The 22774-nt window shown below is 41.9% G+C and overlaps 1 protein-coding gene across 18 annotated transcripts in view; it reads left to right on the forward strand.

Annotated features, from left to right (window-relative positions):
• Positions 1–22774, forward strand: part of Kiaa1217 (KIAA1217 ortholog) — an 805390-nt gene that overhangs the window by 685306 nt on the left and 97310 nt on the right. For all 18 annotated transcript variants that reach the window (XM_076939581.1, XM_076939576.1, XM_076939590.1 and 15 more), the window contains one exon: positions 21499–21697. In XM_076939581.1, coding sequence (XP_076795696.1) covers positions 21499–21697 — 199 coding nt within the window. The remainder of the gene's footprint in view (positions 1–21498; positions 21698–22774) is intronic.

Below are 22774 nucleotides of genomic sequence, written 5' to 3' on the forward strand. Positions count from 1 at the left end.
TAACAGTGTAGAGTCTGGGGTCAGGCTACCAGACATCATATTGCCACTGTATCATCTACCACTGTGTATTGCTGTCCGGCTGCTATCTAGCTATTCTTGCCTGGGTTTGTCATCTGTAAAGCAATGTGTAGGTAGAACTTCCTTCATGGTGCTATTCTGAGGCTTATGTTAGTTAACTTATACTGCAGTGTAGTTTCCGAACTACAATAACTGTTGCAGGCATGGAATGGAGTCGTTATTGAGCCTCACACAGAGCCACGGTGGGTGGGATTAAACCGCACCCACAACCTGAATAGTTTACCTTCTCTCCACTCACCTTGCTAGGACTACTTCGTCATCTGCTAGCTCATGACCTTGCTTCTTCTCTTGGTACCAGCAGTCCTCAGAAAGAGGCCAAGGTGCTTATGCAAACTCCCAGATCACTTCACACCAATCTTCTGTTCAAAACATGGCAGGGACCACCGTCAGAGCATTGCAGGGAAGTCAGAGCACAAGCCATACTCTGGACGGCTTGGTCACCTGACAATGCTGCCTCGCCCTTCACCTGAAGCCCTTGATGTCCACGCTTTCTTAACAGTCCAGCTAATTGCTAGCAATCTCCCGGCCTTTGAGCTTTGTTTCCTTGGCCTGAGACAGTCTTGGGACACTGTCGAGAAGAACAAAGTTTCCTTTGTTTGATCTTCATCCATGTCATTTTATCTGAAGAGGGTCTGTGAGCATTCTGGGAAATCCTCTTTCAGTTAAACTCATCTGCAGCCTGCCTGATTTCCAGACAGAACACTGGTGACCACCGGGCACAGCGTCCCAACATTTGTTTATTAATACGAGTTGCCCATCTCTCTGACTAGCAGGAGTCCACAAACCTATTTTATTCACTGCTGTTTTACAAGATACGGTGCTCACTCAACAAACTGTGTTATATAAATTAATGAGTTCAAGTGGATAGGAGAACAGTTTCTATTGGAGTTTGTGTGCCCTGTCTTAATTAATCTGAGGAAGTAAGAGTCACAGGAGGACATTTATTTTCTTGTCCCTATAATCCCCAAGAGGCCAATTTTCACACCCACCCAGCCCAACCCATTTTGCTTTTATACCTGTGTCACGTGTTACTGGTCTGTTTGATTAGTGAAGCTCAGTATGTTACCTGAGTTTTTGTACATTGATTCATTGATTAAGTCTAGGCTTTTCTTCCTGACCACTTTGTTCCCAGAAATAATGACTCCGAGACTAATTATTAATAAATGCTTAGGCCAATAGCTTTGGCTCTGTTCCCCCAACTAATTCATAGCTCAATAATCCGGTTTATCCTATTCTAAGTGTGCCATATGACCGGCTACCTTTGTCTCATGCATTTCATGAGTTGTTTCATGTGTCTGTATCCTCATGGTTACTTGGAAAATCCCTGGCTCACCCAACTGTTTCCCAGCATTCTCTCTCTCCCTGACGGATGTCCCACCTTCTAATCGTGCCTTAGCTCATTGGCCATAGCCTTTTTTATTGACAGGTGATGCTAATAAGAGATTCTCTCTATAACTGATTGATTGATTGATCGATTGATTGAATGATTGATTTTTAAATAGCTCTCACTGTGTAGCCCAGGCTTGTTTGGAACTCACTATGTGGAGCAGGGTAGCCTCAGACTTACAGTTACCCTCCTTTTGAGGGTATGTATGGCACTGTGCTTGATTTATATAATGTACCCTGTTTTTTTTTTTTTTTTAAAAAAAAAAAAAAGCTTTACATTTTCTGTTTAAGGGTGTTTGTGTGTATGTCTGTGCACTTTGTGTGTGCAGCTCCTATGGAGGCCTAAAGAAGGTGCTGGGCTCTCTGGAACCAGAGGTATGCAGTTGTGAGCTGCCGTGTGGGAGCTGGGAACTGAACCTGGGTCCTCTGGAAGAGCAGCCAGTGCTATAAACTGCTGAGCCATCTCTCCAACATGAAAACAGGCAACAATACAGATTAAAAAAAAAAAAAAAAAAACCCAGATTGGAATATGTCTTGTATGAATCTATTTATGTAAAGCTCGGATATAAGACCTAATCCACGGTGACAGCAAGCAGACTAATGTTTGTTCAGGAGGTTGGAGAGGGGTGACAGAAGCATTGGGAAGGGCCTACGGGACATTTGGGGGAAGTGCTGATGACCAGTATTTCTATTTTGGTGATGGTTTTATGGATTTATGAATAGATTAGACCTTCCCAAATTGAAGCAAGATGTGATAGCATATACCTGTAGGCCTAACACTAAGGCAGGAGGATTGTGGGTTCAAGTCCAGGCTAGGCTACATATTAAGATCCTCTCACTCAAAACAAGAGCAACAAAATAAACTTGTCAAATTGTACTCCTTAGTATATGCCATTTATTATGTATAATTATTTTGTTCAATAAAGCGGTTTTGAATGGGGAATAGAGAAAAAGAGAACTTGCCCGAGGTCATGCTATTTCTGATGTGACTTCCATTCCTTGCATTACCCACTAGGTGATTAATGGTGCTTGGGTTTTAAACATTAATGACTTCCCATTGGCGATAACATTTATTTAGGTATCCTCGGTGTGGAAGGGAGAACTCTGCGTTTGCAGTGGGGGGGGGGGGGAGGTGCTCATCTGTTTTCTAAATTTGGTTCCTTGAGTTCATATCAGAACCAAGTAGACGGAAGTAATTGGTCGTGTCTGTGGGACGGCAGTAAGATGGCTGCTGCACAGAACATCCAGATGTGCACCTGGAGAGAACTGAATGTCGTCACCAAGGTCACTGAGAGCAGCGCTCAGGCACAGACGTCAGACACCGGACAGCCTGCCTTCTGTCTCTCAGCATGAACAGCACAGTGTTCTTTCTTTCTCTTTTTTTATCCTGTGCTAGAGATTAAACCCCGGGGCCTCCCATGCACTAGTAGGAACTGTACCACAAAGCCTCCACACACCCAGCCCTCCTCCTCCCATTCTTTCCTGGTAAATTATAACTTTTCCTCCCCAGTAGTTTCTAAAATATCTGTTTCTCACAGATTTCTTCTTTTTCCTCTCGTATGAGGGAGGCCTTCTAGATGCTTCCTGGCACATAGGACTCATTGTTATCCTCTCCCGCTATTGTCCTTGGAAAAGAGGCACCAGCTACTCAAGGCCAGATCAACAGAACTGCGCATGTCAGAATAAGGCTGGGCTCTCAGTTCTTTAAGGAGGCCTCATTTTACTCAATACATGTGTTCCTTATAAATCAGTTGCTTTACCATTAAGTGGCAACCTTAAAAAAAAAAAAAATCTTTACTCTGTGCCACTGAGTACCTGCTTAACGATCATTGTCACGAAGGCATTCAGGTGAGTGAGCCCGATTCTCAGGTGGACTGAGTGAAGCGGGTGCACCCTCAGTGAAAGCAGAGTGCTTCTGAGATACTTGAGGCCAATGTTTAAGTTTTATTTTGGGGATTATAATGTAAATACATCACTGCTCACTCCCCTTTCTTCCCTCTAAACTCTCCCATCTACCCCTCCTTTTTAATTAAGTAGCTTTTCACATACTCAATGCATCAATCCATCTTCTCTAATGCACTTGTATTCCCAGGTCCTGTGGCCCGTTCATTTATTACTGGGATCTAAGTGTATATTTTGATGCTAATAGCTATTAAAGGGATATCCTTGGTGCACTCTTTCATGATATTAATATTACTTCTAGCTGATTGATGACGAGAAGTTGTATGTGTGTGTGCATATTTTGTGTGTTTGTTTCTATATATTTACAAATCTGTACCACTTTGTGTACACACATATATATATATGTATGTATATATATATGTACATACATTCATAATTGTTCCTCCATATCTGTAGGCTCTGCATCTATGGTTTCACCCAAGCACAAGTCAGAAATTTAGGGAAAAAATGAAGTTTATATTGTGAATGAAAAAAGGAAATAAAAGAGAGGACATGACTTCCCCAAGGTGCAGTGGAGGAGAAGGTTTTTTGTGGATATAAGGGAGAGTAGAGCCAGAGGCATCTGAAGGGTCTGGATGGAAGATGACCAAGAGACTGAACTGGGCCATGTGCGGCAGAGGTGGGGGCAGGGATTAGGGAAAAGAAGAGAGGGGAACCAGAAACAGTAGCCAGGAGGATAGGAGGCCAAAAGGTTAAAAGGGGGAACATACCCCAAACGGCTGGGTCGAACAGTGAAGAAGAGTTGGAGGAAAGTATGCCAGTCAGAAGGACCATAACAGAAAGGACTGAAGGCTGCCAGGAGACCCTTGTGGCCAGAATTTGCTTTGATATGTTAATAGGGTTCTCAGCCATTTGTCCCAGGTTTGAGACCCAACATACTGAACAAATGCTACAGACTTTCTTGTCATTATTCCCTGAGCAATATAAGGGTTTATGTAGTATTTACATTGTCTTAGGTACCACAAGGAGTCTCAAGATGTTTTAAAGTGTATTAGAGGATGTACAGGTTACTGGAAATTACTTAAATATTTCACAGAAGAGATTTGAGCACCCACAGATTTCATTATCCATAAGATTCTGGAACTGACCCCCCATGAGAAGTATACACATACACACACACACACACACACACACACACACACACACACACGAGTGTGTGTTTCTTAAATTGGAGCACCTCATTCCTCTAGTTTGTAAACATTCCTAAGTGATCCAAGGTCTGCCAGATCTATTCTGGCAGACAAAACCATATGAAAGTAAATCTCCTGTGTGATTATTTTTTGTTACTATCTTTGCTCATATATAAATGATCACTAGCATGTGTCTTTGGATCTAGCTATGGACATTGGAACTTTTAGTTTTTTGTTTTTTTCTTTCAACTTTGAAGACTAGCTACTATCAGCAGGAAGTTAGGAAAGGAAATGGATACTTGGTTAAGGCCAAGCTTTCCACAAAGATCCCTGAAGTATTATACTTTATAAAACAAGAGCAGGCACCACCAAGGGGGCATTAGTCATGTCTGCATAGGAAACTCTGTAACTGCATGGCCAAAAATTGTTTGTGTCTGTACAGTTCCGAGACAAAGACCCTGTGCAATTGTTCCCGTTACTATTACTTTGCAGTTTGATTGTCCTAATGCCACATTAGTATTTGAAGTCATTTACTTGACTTTCAAACTTAACAGAGCCAAAATGAATGTGATTCCCTCCACCACAATCTGTGCCCTTCAGTCAGGCAGATGGCTTTATCCTCTGTCAGATGCTCATGTTGAACTTTCGCCATTATCCTTGAATAATGGGAAATTTCTTCTGGTCTCATTTTGTCTGGATGAAGTCTACCTTCAAGATATAGTCAATCCGCATCTATCAGCATCTCGTTTGTGTAGTTGGTTGGTTTGGTGTTTTTGTTTTGTTTTTTATTTTTGTTATTGTGTTTTGGGGTTTTTCGTGCTTCTTGATGTAGCTCTAGCTGTCCTAGAACTCACTTTGAAGACAAGGCTGGCCTCTAACTCACAGAGATCCACCTGCCTCCTGCCTCCAGAGTGTTGGGATCAGAAGCCTGTGCCATCCACGCCCAGTTTGGTCAACATCTTTGCTGAATACATACAGACTCTCTTTGTTGTCAGTGTTCCTTAAACAATATAGTATCACAACTACTTCTGTAGCATTAATATTGTACTATGTATTAAAAGTAATCTAGAGATGACGTAAAGTATTCAGGAGGGTATGGATAGGTTGTATGCAAATACTGCACTACTCTGTATAAGGGATTTGATTGTCTCTATATTTTGGCATCCAGTGGGGGATACTAGAACTGATTCTCTTGATACGTAAGACCACTCACTGGGTAGCCAGAAGTCTGAGCACCTTCTCACCAACTCTGACCCTCCTCCCTGGTCTCATCCACTAACCTTTCTGTAGATTTTTACCTTAGCTTCCTGTAGTTTCTTAGTATTAATCCTCACTCCCACACCCCCCAACCCACGGCCAAAAAGCCAGAATTTACTGAAGCAATTCTAGTAAGCAGGCCGTCTTGGCTCACATGCCAGGCTCTATCTGACCCCACCACTTGTTGCTTTCCTGACCTTACCTGAGTCTCCTCCCCATGTCTTCACTGTCTCCAAATATTGTTCTCTGCTGATCCTGGTACTCATCAGACAAGCTTCTAGTTCAGAAAACTTTGTGTTCGTTTCCCTGAACTGTTATCCCTCCAGATATCTACAAGCCAGCCCCCACACTTTCCCCAAACATTTCTAACTCTGCAAGACATCAATTTCCTGAGTAAAGCAACTATCCACCCCTCCCACCTGCCTCTCTCCCTCCTTCCACACCCCCTACCCTAAATTATACTTCCCCCTATTATTTGACATACTCCACATTTACTTCTTTATGAGTTTATCTGTTGTGTGGCAATCCATATTAACAACTCTGAGCTGACTAGTTTCTTATGAGCCCCGAGAACCCTGTGTGGTATCTGTAGGCACTCAGTCTGCCTAGAATGAATTCAATCCATCTGGGAGCACACACACTTGGGGGTAATAGAGGCAGTGCCACTGTGTAGCTCTGCAGCAGCTCCAGGTTTCATCTGCTGTTCTCTATTGCTAAAGAATTTATTTGAAGACTGCTAAACTCCGCCAGCTTCGCTTTGGTTGTTTTCAGTCATGTCAGCACACTGTGGAGTTGAGTTACCCTGTTCTGTGGAACATGGACACGGGCGATTATTCTCCCATGTGGTCTGTTGTTATGTAAGCAGAGAGTTTCTATGGGAGCAGAATGGCTACTGTAGACAATAAGGCTGGTGTATGCACAGAGCCTGAAAGAGGTAATCCTGTTTCATTGGAGCCCAGGGTGGACAGTCAACTCATTGAATGTGTGTTATGGTCAGGGCAGCATAAGACAGTGACTTTGCCTAATAAATTCCTTAGGTAGCAAAGCAGCTAGAGGTACCCGTGGGCCTTTTCCATCTTTTCCAGTGCTTTTGTTCAAGTATGAATGTGCACAAAGGCTATTTAGCAGTGACTTGTATTGCTAAACTTAGTGATTTATGATAAATCTAGAAGCAAAGGTTATGTTTCCCAGGGAGTGGTAGGAAGGGCTTAGGGACAGAAATCCTAGCAACTTGGTCTCTGTCTCAGGTCCCTCCCTGCCTCCTGCTCCCAGAGATGCTCCAGTAGGGCCCACATGATTCAGCTGCCTGCAGACACTCATTCTTTATTGTGATCCTGTGGTTGACATCAGAAGCTTCTCTTAAAAGGCATTATGAGACTTCAAAGGGAGATGGGGAGGCGAAATAGTCATGTGTGGGTCTTTTAAATGCCTTTTAAGAAAGTATTAAAGGAGGAGTAAATACATATATACACACATATATATGAAAACATATATACATATACATGATAAAACATATACACATACATATAAAGATGAGGAGGAGGGTCTTGTAAAGTCAGATTGGAAGTGAGATTAATTGAGCTCAGCCATGGAGGTTTATGTCACAAAAACAAGCTCCATTGGGGTGACATTTTTTTAGAGTCTCCCTGTGCTAAAGCTGGTCCGTTGGGAGAAACAATGTCTTTATTACCCTCCTTTTCCTGGACAACTCCTTCCCTTCTCCCACGCTCTTAAGCAAGACAAGGCAACACAGATTTGCCTTTCAAAATGCAGGTAGATCTGCCTTCCACCCTCCTGTCCCTTCCCTATGGGGACAGCCCACACCAGCTACATCAGCCCTTGTTCTTCCTTCTCATCGTGCTACCCAGTTCTCACACATCCACAGACAGGATCTCCGGTGCCTACCCCAGGCCTTTGCAAACCTGAAGCTCAGCAGCAGCACTCCTGAAACTACTTGGTTCCTCTGGCCAGGACCAAAAGGACATTCCAGTTTTCCTGCTGGGCTAGGGTGTGGAGAGGGACAGAGACAGAAGGCTCAAAGGAGGATGCCAGCAGATCCACTCCCTCTGGTGGCTTGAGGACACAAGAGGAGCCATGCTGAGAACAGCAGGCAGAACCCAGGGTTGGGCAGTGGGTGGAGAGCCAGGAACAGAATGGACTGCCCTGGAGATCAGAGCCCTTTCACTGCCCACTTCAGGCTGGAATCTGGCTATGTCTGGCTGGGTCTGGCTGGGAGTGCCCACAGACAGCTGTGAACTTTTATAATAGCCTTAGAAAAGACAAAAGAAAGCCCAGAGGAGTCAGTAAGTAAGCAAATGACAGAATGATTACCGGAGAAGGGGGGGGGGGATTAGATATAAAATAGTAAAAAAAGCCAGTGATATAAAAAGTGGTGCCCCATTTGCAGTTCACCGAGATTCACCTTTGCTTCTAGCACGTAGCCCAAACCTAATCAGATCAGTTGTGAAGGTGCTGTGGTACCCACCTCTGACAGGAACAGTTAGCAAATGCCCGGCTGGTGGTGTAAATCCACAGCTACCTGTCAGCTGAAAGGTGAGCCCTACTGTTCTTCCCTCTGGCTGAAATTTATGAGCACCCAAGTCCTAGTGTATAACACACCAATCCACCCCGGGCAGGACTCAGGGATGTGCATACCTTTCGCCAACAGAGTTTTCAAGGTTTAAATCTGGCTAACAAACTATAAGACAAAATATATTACTTCCTCATGCTTCAACAGATATTACCTTCATAATGTCCAAGTATGAGCATAAAGCCAGGTTTGATTTTTGATTTTTCTAAACTGTCAATTTTGTGCTGGCTCATCTGATTGGAAGACCGACCCCTGACATCTCAGCCCAGCGCAATGCTGCTGATGTCACCTGCCCCCTCGGGTTCTGCCTTCAGCCCGTCGACTGTGTACGGTAGTTGGAAAGATTCTTCCCAACAACAGCCATGTCATGTCGCTTCTCAGTACCAAGAGTTTCTTTGCTCATGTTGGCAGCTTGGGGATATGGACCCGCTTCCAGACATCTCTATCATACAGTATGACTCTTACAACTCCATCTAGATTGATGCACATAACCATGCCCCTCTCTTGGGGCAAGTCGAAAAGCATTAGGAAGCTGGTCTTTCCTAAGAGTGTGGGCATCGGGTGGGTTATGTCTTTTCCCAGCTCATGGACAATACGGCAACTCTGTGCAGGTTAGTTTATTGATTGCTGTTTTGTTTTTATGGTTGTTGTTTGTCCCTTTTAAGAGGTTCAAAATGGAGGCCAAAGAGATAGGGATTTCCCCCAAACAGCCTGTTTTGAGTCTGGCCTTCAAACTCCTGAAAGAAGCTGAGGAAGAGCTGCCCAGAGAGGAACAGTTGCTTAGGGTGAACCACTTCTTCCAGGGTGCCTGTTTTTCCAACCTCATTGTTCATCTAGTAGATCTAATAGATCCAAGGAACCAGAAAGCAAGAATTCACTGAGGGTGTTCCTGAATATGTCAGTAGCAGCATATGACCAGTGTTGACCTGCTACTGGGCACCTGCCCTTTAGGAACCTGTGATGGCAGCATGTGCTACCTTAAGGCTTAAGAGTGGCAAAAGCCAGCCACAGAAAGATGGATTGTAAGTGCTACCCCAAGTCCTTCCTAAGTGATAGAGAGGATATGCTTTTGATGAGACGCAAAGACAGTGAGAACTAGAGTTGCTGGGACAGGAGACTAGGGCTAGGAGACAGAAACTGAAACACAACCAGGACAAAGGGGCCAAGGTGTCAAGCCTAGAAGTAAGAGTGAGAGAGGAGTAGATGGAGAAGACCCAAAGCTCAAAATGTTTAAAGTTCATGCAATCCATACTGTGCCTTTTAAAAATAAGCTTGAGAGCTGGAGAGATGGCTCACTAGTTAAAGAGTGCTGACTGATCTTCCAGAGGTCCTGAGTTCAAGTCCCAATAATCACATTGTGGCTCACAACCATCTGTAATAAGAGCCAGTGTCATCTTCTGGTGTGTCTGAAGACAGCTAGAGTGTAATCATAAATAAGATAAGGAAATCCTAAAATAAAATAAGCTTGAACTTGTGTGGTGACACTTGTAGTTTCAGCTACAGGAAGTCTGAGGCAAGAGGGTCACTTGAACTCTGATGCTTAACGTATTTCATTCAAAAAGTAAAAAGCAATTGGGGCTGGAGAGATGGCTCAGTTTTTAAGAGCACTTTCTATTCTTGCAGAGAACCTAGGCTCAGTTAACAGCACCCACATATTCAATGACAACCAGTTCCCTAAAATTTCACTTCCACGGGATCTGGTGCCCTCTTCAGGTCCCTGCAAGCATATGGAACACATAAATTCCCATAATACACACATTCACAAGAATAAAAATAAATATAAATAAGAAATGACAGTAGCTAACTATAATCACAGTGCATCATATACTTGGGTTACTATTGTCAAAATTAAAACTAAGTAATAAAACTTCAATGAGCTTGGAAAGGTAGGCATGGACTCCCAAGGTGCTGACCTGATAACTGATGTCTACTGGTAGTGTTCGTTGTCCAAGAGGGCTTTATTTCTTATGCCATTACTTTGATTTGTGATACATAGAGCCTCTTTTACCCCCAAAGCTTTCTCTGGATGTTGTCGGTGAGCCCAACTTTTGTTCGTGGGATGATACATGCACACCTCTACTCCAACTTGAGGAACTAGCAAGCTATTCACTTCCAGGAAGAATTCTTTTCCCAACAGTAGAAACTAAAATTTGATTTATGACACTGTCTATCAACAGTTTTTCTTAACTCTCCATATAGTAATATTAAAAACAACTAGCATTGCATAGTAGAAACATCTCTAAGTATGTGCTCATCCATGTACAATGATTATTTTACACGGTGAAAATATTTGTTTTCACCGTGTAAAATCTTGTTTTACAAAGGAGATTTTAGATAGTTTCTGTTTCCTACTAGTGGCCATAATTTTGCTCATACTAATTATTTTTCTCACCATTATGACCAAATCTCTGACAGAAAGGACTTATGGCAGGTTGGATTTCTTTAGCTCATAGTTTTGTGACCTCATAGCTTCAGGGAAAAGCCATGATTGTGGAAAATGTTCTCACCTTATGACAACCATAAAACAAAACAGAAAGCAATGAAGCTTCAGGTGGAACAGGCATAGCCTGTTCCAAGCCACACCCCCTGAGGTCTGATTTTCCCAAGTAGTACCACCAGCTATGGACCAATGTTCAATCCATGAGCCTGGGGCAGGACCAGGGGGCATCTCCTATCAGACAGAAGCAGTGCCTACATTTGCTGGTCAGTGAGAGTGAAGACAGTACAGGACACACACTTCTCCTAAGGAAGCTTGTATATCCTTTGTTAAAAATTATAGCCAGAGTCTGATATGAAGAAAGCATGCATCAGAACTGCCTAATACATTAGTTGTTGTTATTGTTGTTGCTATTTCCTATTGTTTATTTGTTGTTGCTGGGCTTGGAGCCCAGGCCCTGGACTTGCTAAGCCAGTGTTCTGCACCAAGCTACAGCCCAAGCTAAGCTACACTAATTATATCCAAGAGAGGTCAGTTTCCTCTGTCCCTCCCTCCCTCCCTCCCTCCCTCCCTCCCTCCCTCCCTCCCTCTCCTTCCCTACCTCCTTTCTTTCTTCTTTTGTTCCCTTCTCAGCTTTTCTTGGATTTTTTTTTTCTTTTTTAAAAAGATTCTAATTCTTTTGTGACCTTTACTCTTTGTTTGCCAGTATGGAATTTCAGTTTCTGCTGTTTTATTAGTAGCCAAAGAAAACTTCCAGATTCCCTAGTTGCACCCAGGTTTAGTTTCTTGGTCAGATTTTCATGAACTATGGAGAAGTGCTTTTAAAAGAACACTGTCATCATTATTATAAACAGTATCTTCATAATCTCTCATCATCATTATTATTATTGTTATTGTTATCATTTTTGTTTTGTTTTAAAATAGGGCCTTATTGTGTAGTCCTGTTGTCTGGCCTGTAACTCACTGTGTAGACCAGCTTGTGCCTGATTTAGCAGAAACCCACCTGCCTGTGCAGTCTGGGTGCTAGAATTAAAGTCATGTGCCATCATGCCCAGATGGGATTTTAAAAACTTTTATAAGTTATTGATGCAGATGAGTGTTTTGCCTCTATGTATATCTGTGTACCCTGAGCTTCCTGGGGTTCTGAAGGTCAGAAGAGGATGTCAGATCCCCTGGAACTAGAGTTACAGATGGTTGTGAGCTGCCACGTGGGTGCTTGGAATCAAACCTGATTCCTCTGCAAGGGCAGCTGGTTCTCATAACAGTTGAGCCATCTCTCCAGTCCCATCTTGATCATCTCTTTAAAAGGTCCCTCTTAGGGTCTTAGATTGGAAAACTACAGCAAACAGCAAAATAACAGACATTGCCAAAACTAAACACATCTGTTTAATCATTAGAGAGATGCCACAGCATGATAGCTAAGTCGTTAATTAAGTCACTCAAAAACTTCCCTATGAAATGAGAACACTAAAATGATGAAATGAGTTAATATTTGGGAAGGGTTTAGATCAATGCCCAGCACCTAACAAGTGCTATATGAGGTTATATCAAGTTTTATGAAGAAATAGTTGTTTCTGTAATTGAGGCCACTTAGTTAACAACCATTTTTAAAGAGGTAGCATGATGTATAACCACACATCTTTTCATTTCCCAGAGCCAACCAGTCACTAGAGGCTGGAGTTGCCATGCTGATTTCAGTGTGTCTGCTGTGTTTGTCTATGCTCACAAGCAAGAGTATAAAAACCTGGGTGTTCAATGTAACACTCTACTAAGTGGAACTGCATGCATCCTCCCCTGGTCTCATGGCTATACAGCTTTATGTTGTTGAGATTTACCTCTGGGGAGAAACATGATTCTCCTTCATTATAAGCAGCTGTTTCATATTCCATTATGTGAATATGCCACCAAGAATAAACATACAAATGGAGCTATAGTGGTTTTCCTGGAGAAGAGCCTGGTCATGAGGTTTTGCCTGTGATGGACAGCAGAGACAAAGCCAAGTACAGGACACACATCTTAACCCTCTCTGAAAGAGTGGCTGGATTTCCTCATTCAGTGAGCATTTTCTCCTACCCTTACCATGACTTGAAGCCATTTGATTTTCTGGGTTTCCCTGTCTGATGGAGACAGACTAGTGATGTAAGTGTTTTCATTTCAAAATTGCATGTTCAATTATAGAGACCATTCTAGCATTTATTGGCCTGGGGAGTTTCTTCTTCATTGACTTGTGTGGTCATTGTCATTTGGAATCGATCACTACTCATTTTCTATTTTGCTATTTTCTTGTTGATTTATAAATATCCTCTTATAGGGTGTGGCTGGTTTTCTTTGCTTACAGTCTCATCTATAGCATCAAATACTCGCTTGAATATAGCATAATAAAACAATATCTTCCTCTGTATTTTTTTTTTAAAGCCCCTTATGTCAGTATACTAGAATGCACCATCCTGTGTTACTGGCCTTTAAAAGTTTGATAGTTTTTCCTCATATGTAGATCTCGAGAATAACAAGAATTTATTCTGCTTATGGCATAAGAAAGGGATATATTTTACTTTTGCCGTATGGAAAACCAATTTTTCTGGGACTATTTATTGAATCGACATTCCTCCAAGAATTTTAGAACCACTCCTCTCATATTTCAGGCCTTCATAAAACCTGCCTCTCCCTGGGCTCTGCTTCATTTTGTAATCTTATTTGTTCTGTGCCAAAGACCACAGTATTTTCATAGTGTTGATAGAGGGTGGAGTGAACCCTCCTGCTTATCCGTGTTCCTCAGAATTGCCAGTGTTGTTATAGATGGCATGTTCTACTTAATGGTATTCTCTAGTCTTCTAGCATCGGGTTGCTTTATTTTTTGAACTATCCTAACATCCACATTGTGTCCTCGTGAACTCAGGAATGAGATACCATCTTCCCCATTCTCCTCAGGACTCTGCCCAATGTTCCGCACCCCTTTGGTACCTCTCTCAGCATCGGTGCCTGTTGTTTCTTTTTCTTACATTAACTCTGCTAGTTAGCTCTTCCGATCTGGAAACCACACATATAAAATAACCCAAATTTAAAGATGACGCTTTTAACATTTCATCATTAAACATAAAACTTATCCAAAAGGGGTTTTTTTAATGAATATGCTTAAGAAAATCAACTTAATTCTTAAAGTATTTTTTAAATTATACATGTATTGTATTTCCCTTAGCCTTTATCTAAATCTGTTAGGATTATGATTAGGGTTATGTTATTTTGTATACTAACGATTGTGCAAGAGAGCAGGCATATGATTGAGGATTGTGTAGTGAATAAAGCTAATTCTACAGTGTCTATGTCTTCTCAAGTACTTTATTGTAAATGATTAATGACAGCAATCCTTAAGGATGCTCAGGTGTGCTAACTCTAATTCAGTCTCACATGGATTAGATGTTAGTACCTCCTCCATGCTGATGGTAGCTTACATCCTACCAACTCTACCGAGAAATTTTATATGATCAGGCAACCTTGGTTCATCTCTTCTGACTTAAGAAATGACCTCATTTACCTAAGTATGTATTATTCTCTTGGTCATTCCCTTTAAGGTGAGCAAGCTGTCATGGAAGATGATTAAACCAAGCCTTGTTTTATAAGTGATGTACTGAAGAGTGTCAAGGAGTTTGAGTGGACCCTTCAGGCATTCTTAGTATGTTGGTATATAGCAATCAAATAGGTAAACTTAACAACAAACTAATAAAACCAAGGTGCAGGCCCCAGGACTGAATGTCCCTTGTCAGAGCTAGCTTTATGCTCTTGTTCTTAAAGAGGCATCTCAAATTTTTGTAAGTTTAAGATTGTCACTGGGTGGTGATGGTGCACACTTTTAATCTCTGCACTTGGGAGGCAGAGGTAGGCAGGCAGGTCTCTATGAGTTTGAGGTCAGCCTGCACTAAAGAGTAAGTTCCACAACAACCAGGACTTCACAAAGAAACTCTGTCTCAGAAAAAAAAAAAGTTTGTACAACTTCCCTGTCAAGGTAATTAACTTTTATAAATTTGGTTCCTTTCCAATTTGTTTTATTTTCTATCATCTGCCACTTAACAAAATATAATTTCTTGGGCAGTGGTGGTGCATGCCTTTAATCCCAGCACTTGAGAGGCAGAGGCAGGCAGATTTCTGAGTTCGAGGCCAACCTGGTCTACAGAGTGACTTCCAGGACAGCCATGGCTACACAGAGAAACCCTGTCTCAGGAAAAGGGAAAATATATATATATTCTTGATCAATGTTATATGCTGTCACACACTTACCGAAACATCAGTGTCCCACTGAGTAGATTGATTTATTGAGTTCATTCATCAAATCAATCCCCTGTGGTTAGATATTCCTCCTCATCCATATTGATCAGATAACTTGAGCTCCCTGGTAAGAACACCTCTGTGCCTAAATGGGCAGAGTTGGAATTCTTAATTGAAACTGCATAATTTGGGAGTTTTGAATATATATTTCCAAAGAGCCTTTCCAACAGAAGTATGAGAATATATTTCCAATTTTTCACTGTACTGCTGACTTTACTGTAAATCCGGTTTACCAGTTTCATAGATGTTAAAAATGATCTTGCTGTTTTTTTCAAAACACTTTATTTATCAATATTTGTATAAACATATATACTTATACATGTATACACATATAAACAATAATCAAATAATAAGATGTATTTAAAAAGTATGGGAGGTTGGGAAAAGTGGGAGGAAGGAGAGAAAGGGGAAAATTATGTAAATACAGTGTTCATATATGAAATTCTCAAAAAAGGAATCCAGTTTTTTAAAAAGTTCAACAGATTAACATTTTACAATATGAAAATAAATATGACCTATAATTATGTTAAAGGACATTTTAACTCACTACAAACTTTGAAGTTTAAAATGAGATCAATAAAAATTATTTTACCCAGCATACTAACAAAAACCACAATAATGTTTTATAATTCAAAGTATTTCTGAGAACAAGAAAATAGATTGTCAGGAACTAAGTCAGCAGAACCAGGGGTACACTGTGTGGGTGGTTTTTTTTTTTTTTATCAAATCATAATTTTTACTTTTTATCATGGGGGTTATAAACACAAAAATGCAAGATGTGGGGAAGGGGATGACACAGGAGCATAGGTGTTCAGGGGAAGTACAGATATCTTTCAGAACAGGGTATCAGGATCTTGCTGTTTTTATTTTAATAATTTTTTGTGAGTTGAAAACACATTTTCCCTTCAGAAATTACTACAAGAGCTCTTCATATATTCGAGCTATTGGCCTTTCGCCACTGGTGATGCATATCGTGATTTGTGCTTTGCATAATCTTAAAGTGGATTTGGAGGACCTGGGGATCTTAAATCAATTGGAATTGTTGCATCCCCTGCCTGTGGAACATACCTTCTAGGACTAATGTGTAGTCATTCCAGGAGGCAAGCGTGCATCATAGGAACACAACCACCGTACAGAGAAAATGGAATTCATATAAAGTAAATACATTTGTGTGTCCATGAGATACTTCACACTCTATTGTGTATTTCCATCTGGTGAGAGAAACTGGCTTGTGTACTAGCAACTGTGGTGTGATTTCAATAAAACACAATAGAAGCATGTTTGGGAATTCTTCAAAGCCTGATGAAGTTCTGTGATGGTGTGGTTAGGGGCTGGAATTGTTGATCCTGACTGTCAGTTCCCTTAGATTAAAGAGTATATGAGATGTCCCACGATACTGAGGTTTGTAAGATGGCAAAGATATACCTATGATGGTACAGGAATGACCTGCCAAGTACACTTTGTTTTATTGTGACTAAGATTCTTGGATAAAATGCATGGTGCTTTTGCAAAGACATTGAGGTAGGAGTAATCTCAATTGTTTAGATTCTTAAAGAAGGATTCCAAAGGTTCTGAGGTTCACTCCAGAACACTGCTGTGACTTTCTAAGCTCCCTGGTTCCCAGTAACCTCTCAACCCACACTTGGGATGTGGAATTCCTTCCATGTGCTCACATTCCCTTCAGTTGGGTTAAAGATGGAATCTTCTTCCTTAACTACCCTCATTATGCTTCAACTTGATCTGTAAGCCACACGATTATTTGAAAAATGTAAATCCAGCTCAGGTCACTTGATGACAAGAGACAGGATAGACAAGGAGTACAGACTTTCAGAGGCGGTATACTCAAAGGCTGGGATCTGCAGGGTCTGAAGAATGGATCTGGATTTGCATTTTAGTTATTAGCTGTAACTTTGGGGAAAGCTGCTTGGCTCTCATGAGCTTCTGTTAGTTTTCCCGTACCATGAAGTGGAATCACAGTAACACTTGGACAAGGCTGCTGACTAATGGGATGGAATCCTTACAATTTGACAAGGATGCTGACTGATGGGATGGAATCCCTGCCCTGTTTCTGACATGCAGCAGATAGCCCATAAATGTGTTTCTGTTGTTCTGTTCTCCATGCGAAGGGGGATTATGGTCCAAAGACATCCTCATGAACCTGGAGCAGCCAGCACTGACTTGCTAAAACCATGTGGGTTTAGTTTATCACTGTGCCAATAAAATGCCGTCATCTATTAAAAGAATTCCTTCTGAGTTTTAAGAATCTCTGAATACCTTTCTGGAATCAAGTGTGAAAACACCACTCCCCTCTGTTTGCAAAGGCATCCGTCCCATGCTCTCTGGACTGTCACGTTCTATAACTGGACGTGTAGACCCAGCTGGCAGCTGCACCAGCCAGATCCGAGGTAACTAGAGTTTAGGCCCAATTTGTTTCCACTCCAGAGTCTTTAAATTCTATTTCAAGCTCACACACGTACAGAATGCAGATGTAAGGATGAAAACCAGGCCTATTGGGGTGGCAAGGCTGTGATATTGAACTGCTGCAAGGCAGTTCTATACAAACCTTCCCTGGGGATCGCTTCAGGCCCAGCCTTCAGGAATGGCTGTAGACTTTTCTTATGGTTTAAGCTAACCCATGGGGCAGTCACCATAATTCACATTTCAAGCAAAACATTTCGTAATCTGTGATCAGATCAGCTTGAAAGATTTTTCTCTGCACTTTAACCAATTTGTGACCTCATAGGAACACAGGAGATCTCTTTCCCTGAGGATCTGACATGGGATGGGCAGCAAGGAGTGACAGAACTACTTACACCTGTTACACACAGCTTATATTAATTTACAAGCAAGATACTGTGAGACTCAGTATGTCATCTAGGAGAACTGAGAGCTCAGAATATCCCTAACCTAAAGTTCCCTTTAGATGACTAATAAGTATGTATTAATTCAGCCAGTATATATTTATTAAGAACCTACAATAAAGGCTGGAGATTGTTCAGCTATTGAATGTATAGTGTCCTAGAAGCAGAGACAGGGAATCCCCAGAGCAATCTGGTTTCCAAGACTGGTCACACCAGCGTGCCCTGAGTTATGGTGAGGCCCTTCCTCAGTGAATAGCAATCAAGGATGACGCCCACATTAGCCTTAGGCCTCCAGGTGCATATACATACACGTACAAATCTATGCACACATGCACATGCGCACACCACACATAGGAAAGATGGGGGAAAATACAATAGGCTTTGATATAAACTTTGATCAAGATAAAGATCAAGGATAAAAAACGTTAAAAGTTCCCTAGTCTCAGGGCTGGTATAAGGGCTTAGTGTTTAAAACACCTTGCTGCTTCTTCCCCCCCCCCCCAAGATTGGTTCTCACCACCCCCATATGGCCGCTTATGGCCACTGGCATCTCCAGTTCCAGGTAATCTGCCACCTTCTCTTGGCCTCCATGGGTTTCTGCATCCACGTTGTGCTCATAACCTGCCCAGGCACACATATGTACACATGAAAATATAAAATAAATGTTCTAGAAAATCTCTGTGCTCATGAAACTTATTCTAGCTAAAAGGCCATGAGTAAATACCTTTCCGGAACCAAGTGAGAGAATAGCACTCCCTTCTCTTTGCACAGGCATGGTCCCCATCCTCTCTGGATGTCATGATCTATAAGAGGACATGAATATCCCACCCAGCAGGCAGCTGCACTCGGCAGCCTGATGTGAGAATTAGGATATGAATTCTCCTGGGGAGAAATGTTAAGGAACAGAAAGAAAACAAGGATAGGATAGATTGCAATAGGGGAAATGGGTGTTGCAATTCTAGGGGAGGTATCCAGGGAAACTCTCACCAAGAAGCTGGCTCTAATACATGGAAGGGTATAAACCTAAACAGAAAATACCTTCCACCGGTTTGGCTTAAGTGCTGCTGTGTTGTCCTTTGGTTCCTGGTTGACACTGAGAAAGATAACATCTTTCTGATGCTTAGTTCTTCCTTTGGAACTCTGCCCCACCCCTGGGAACCTTCAGGGTCTATTATCATCCATGTATTAATGACAAGCTTGAGTACGTTGGGCATTTCATGTACCCTTTGAGTCTGCAGTATCATGAACCTTAGTTGCAGGGAGGGAAAAGACAATCTTATATTCTCTTTAGTTTGTTTTTTTTTTTTTTTAATTGTCTTTGTTTTTCCTGCTCTTTTATGTTCAACTTTTTTTCTAGGAGGAAAGATGCCTGATAAAAATCTCACATGATCCCTTCTTCATGTTAAAGGCTTTCCTGAAGCATCTGAAATGTTTGGAAGTCTGTTAGTATCAAAGAGCGAGTTACAGACATTCCTGCCTGATGGCGATGTTCATACACACGGAATCTGAGGGTCTCTTCCTCTGGGCCACTCAGCTTTCCAGGAAAATTGCCCCGGTTCTTACAGTAGAGTGGTATGCGTTTAGCATTATCTTTTAAGGCTGATCAGCCAGAATCCAATCTTCAGCTAAGCTCTTCAGTCTTGTATGGTGAACACAATGAAGAGTTCTTTGGTTGAGTGTGGAGGGAAGGGAAAGATAAACGCATCTCTTGCCACTGGGGAGAAATGAAGTTGAGTGAAGCCTCATCCGTTCATGTCCATCCTTGGAAGGAGCCTGACACCCGTGGGTTTCTTTGCTCCAACTCACTCCATAATGAGTTCTTCCCTTGAAGATTTCAGCATTAACTTTCTCTCCTCCGTATCTTATCTACTCTCCCCTTTTTAACTCTTCGATGTGTGCTTTGTCTTATGTCCTTACTATTTCAGTGACACTTCTAGAGGGTATGTTTGTTAGGAGGGATGCCATTTTTAACTGGAAGGCATCTGTTTCTTTTGCAGTCTCTTCCCACTAACACTCTTATGTTAGTCTACTCCCCATAGCTTCTCACCAAGACACAAACTCTAAGATCCAGATAAAGTCTCATCATCTTTGACCTAATGTTTTAGCTATCCATGTTCAAATAGAAGATGAAGGCAAGTATGTGGTTTGTTTTGGTTTTTGGTTTCTGTTGCTATGATAAAATACCCTGACAACCAACAACAACAACAAAGCTAGGGGGGAAAGGGTTTATTTTGTCTTACAGTTCCAGAGTGATAAGAGTCCAACATGGTCAGAGCAAACATGACAATGGGAAGGAAGACATGATAGCAAGAGTAGGAAGCTGGGTGATCACATTTCATCCACATAAAACAAAGAGAAGAGCAAATGTGTCTAGGCTAGAAAGCCTCCAGTCCTGCGCCCCAGTGATGTACTCATTCCAGTAAGGCTCCACCTCCTAAAGGTCTCATGATGTAACCAGACAGTGCCACTGGCTGGGGAACAAGTGTCCAAACATGAGCCTGGAGACATTTGATATTCAAACCACAGAGGCAAGGATGGTAGCTTCAGATTGCTAAGACCGTCTTTTACTGACTCTGCAATTGCAACAGTGGTTGGTGGGACATGTCGTTTCTGTCACAGGGCTGAGGAGTCCATGACCAAGATGTTCATCCAGTGTTCATAGCTGTACAAGGATGTATTGCTGGAGCAGTCAAACAGGGCTCCCATTCTTCTACATGAGACTTCTTTCTGGACTTAGGTTGAGTCCTCAGATTTGGGTTCTGTGAGGGAACATCAAACCTTGCTCATCAAGAAACAAACCCAATGTGTCAGCAAGTGTCAGCTCTTCATTTTGCAGCACACTGGCTAATGTTTCACTGGCCAAATAAGATATATGCCCCCTTGGAACTCAGTGGCCATTTGGTGATGGTATTTGTGTCCCCTACTGTTTTTAGTATGTCGAGGTGTTAGACTCTTGAAAGTGGTTTAATATGATATAAACATTCAATGGCTATACCAAAAAAAAAAAAAAAAAAAAAAAAAAAAAACCAGAATTGTGCTACCATTTCCACTTGATATGTTACTGAGTGAACTACTAAGGTGACCACTGAATCTTACACATTGCTATAATGATTATGTTCTCAGTTAACAAAATACATGCTAAAAATAGCCCTGCAGGGTCAGAGTCCTAAGTATACCTTTGCAGAGGATATTGTGTATTGTCTTTTACATAGGTAAAAGGTTAACTCCTTGTCCTTTTGATTCTAAAAGGGCAAGGAAATGGCCTGTTTAGTCCCTGCCCAGATTCCAGAGAATGAACTTGGGTGCTTATAAGATAACCAGATAGTGCATTCTGTAGAATAAGCATCCCTCATTATTTGCTTTTCAAGTTTGTCCCAAATATCAATAACTGTGGTGTGCTAGAAGTGGCTTTAGCCTATGCTTCATGTCCCGTGGTTCTTGCTCTGACAGCTGATAATCGTGTTCCTTTGCGTGCAGGTGTTCTCTACCTCCAGTATGGAGATGAAACCAAACAGCTGCGGATGCCGAATGAAATCACAAGCGCAGACACGATCCGTGCTCTCTTCGTAAGTGCCTTTCCACAGCAGCTCACCATGAAAATGCTGGAGTCGCCCAGTGTCGCTATCTACATCAAGGATGAGAGTAGAAATATCTATTATGAGTTAAATGATGTGAGGTAAGTAGATACCTATGGGGGGTGTTGTTTTAGAGTGTGATTGCCTCCGGCTATTTTATTTTGAGGGTTGTTGACCACTGTATTAGCTGTCTAGAGTTTGTGCTCAGTCCGAATTTCTCCTCCTCCTAATGGCAAGAGTCCAGTCATTACATTTGGCAGACTGCTGCACACAGATGGGAATTCACCCTCTGGTTGCCTAGAGTTAAGTACAAAGATGAGAACACACTTCTTCTGGGTAGACCTTTGAGTGTGTTGCTAGCTCTACCTGTATCATAGCTGAAAAGGATATAAATGACCCAGCAGTACATTTTGTCTAAAAAGCAAGGAAACTGAAACCCAGAGAGGTGGTCAAGAAGTGCCAAGAGTTAAAGGCAGACTTAAAACTGAATTTTTCAAACTCCTCCATAAAATACTCCTTCTCCCATGACAGAGCCTGTTTTAGGTAATGATCCTACTGGGTCTTCATCTATTCTTCACATGTTTAAGATGGAACAGTAGACTCAGTACACACAGAGGATGCTGAGAAGCAGTCTCACGCATTCATCCTTTACTCAAAGATGTCACATGCTGCATGAGCTTTCTCCAGGAAACCCAGTTGGATAGATTCACAGGAATGCTGGCAGCAAGGAGACCAAAACCTTCGTCAGTAACTGCAGTGGCATTGTCTGTAGAACCAAGGGAATCTTCTGATCTATCCCAGACAAACAACCAGAGAAACAGAATCTAAAGCCATGTAAACAAGCAGTTGCTGGTATAGCCCCTAAATATTTTAAAAGTCAAATGATTATATCATGGCTAATCTAACCCTTTCATTTTATGGAACCAGGAACTCAGGTGTATCAAAGTTAGGGGTCTTATTCAAGAGCACACAGCCAATTTAAACACACACACACACACACACACACACACACACACACACACACCAATCTTGGCTGTATTCATGCTCAGTCAGCCCAAATCATGAAGGGCAGGACCCAGACTTCCTGGTCCCTGCCCTGGGGATAGCAGGCTCTGCTGTTTCTTCGTTGTGGAAAGCGAGTAGCACTTTGTAAAACTTCCTGCAGAACATGAATACAA

This window comes from Arvicanthis niloticus, chromosome 8 (assembly GCF_011762505.2).
Source record: "Arvicanthis niloticus isolate mArvNil1 chromosome 8, mArvNil1.pat.X, whole genome shotgun sequence".
Classification (NCBI taxonomy): Eukaryota; Metazoa; Chordata; class Mammalia; order Rodentia; family Muridae; genus Arvicanthis; species Arvicanthis niloticus.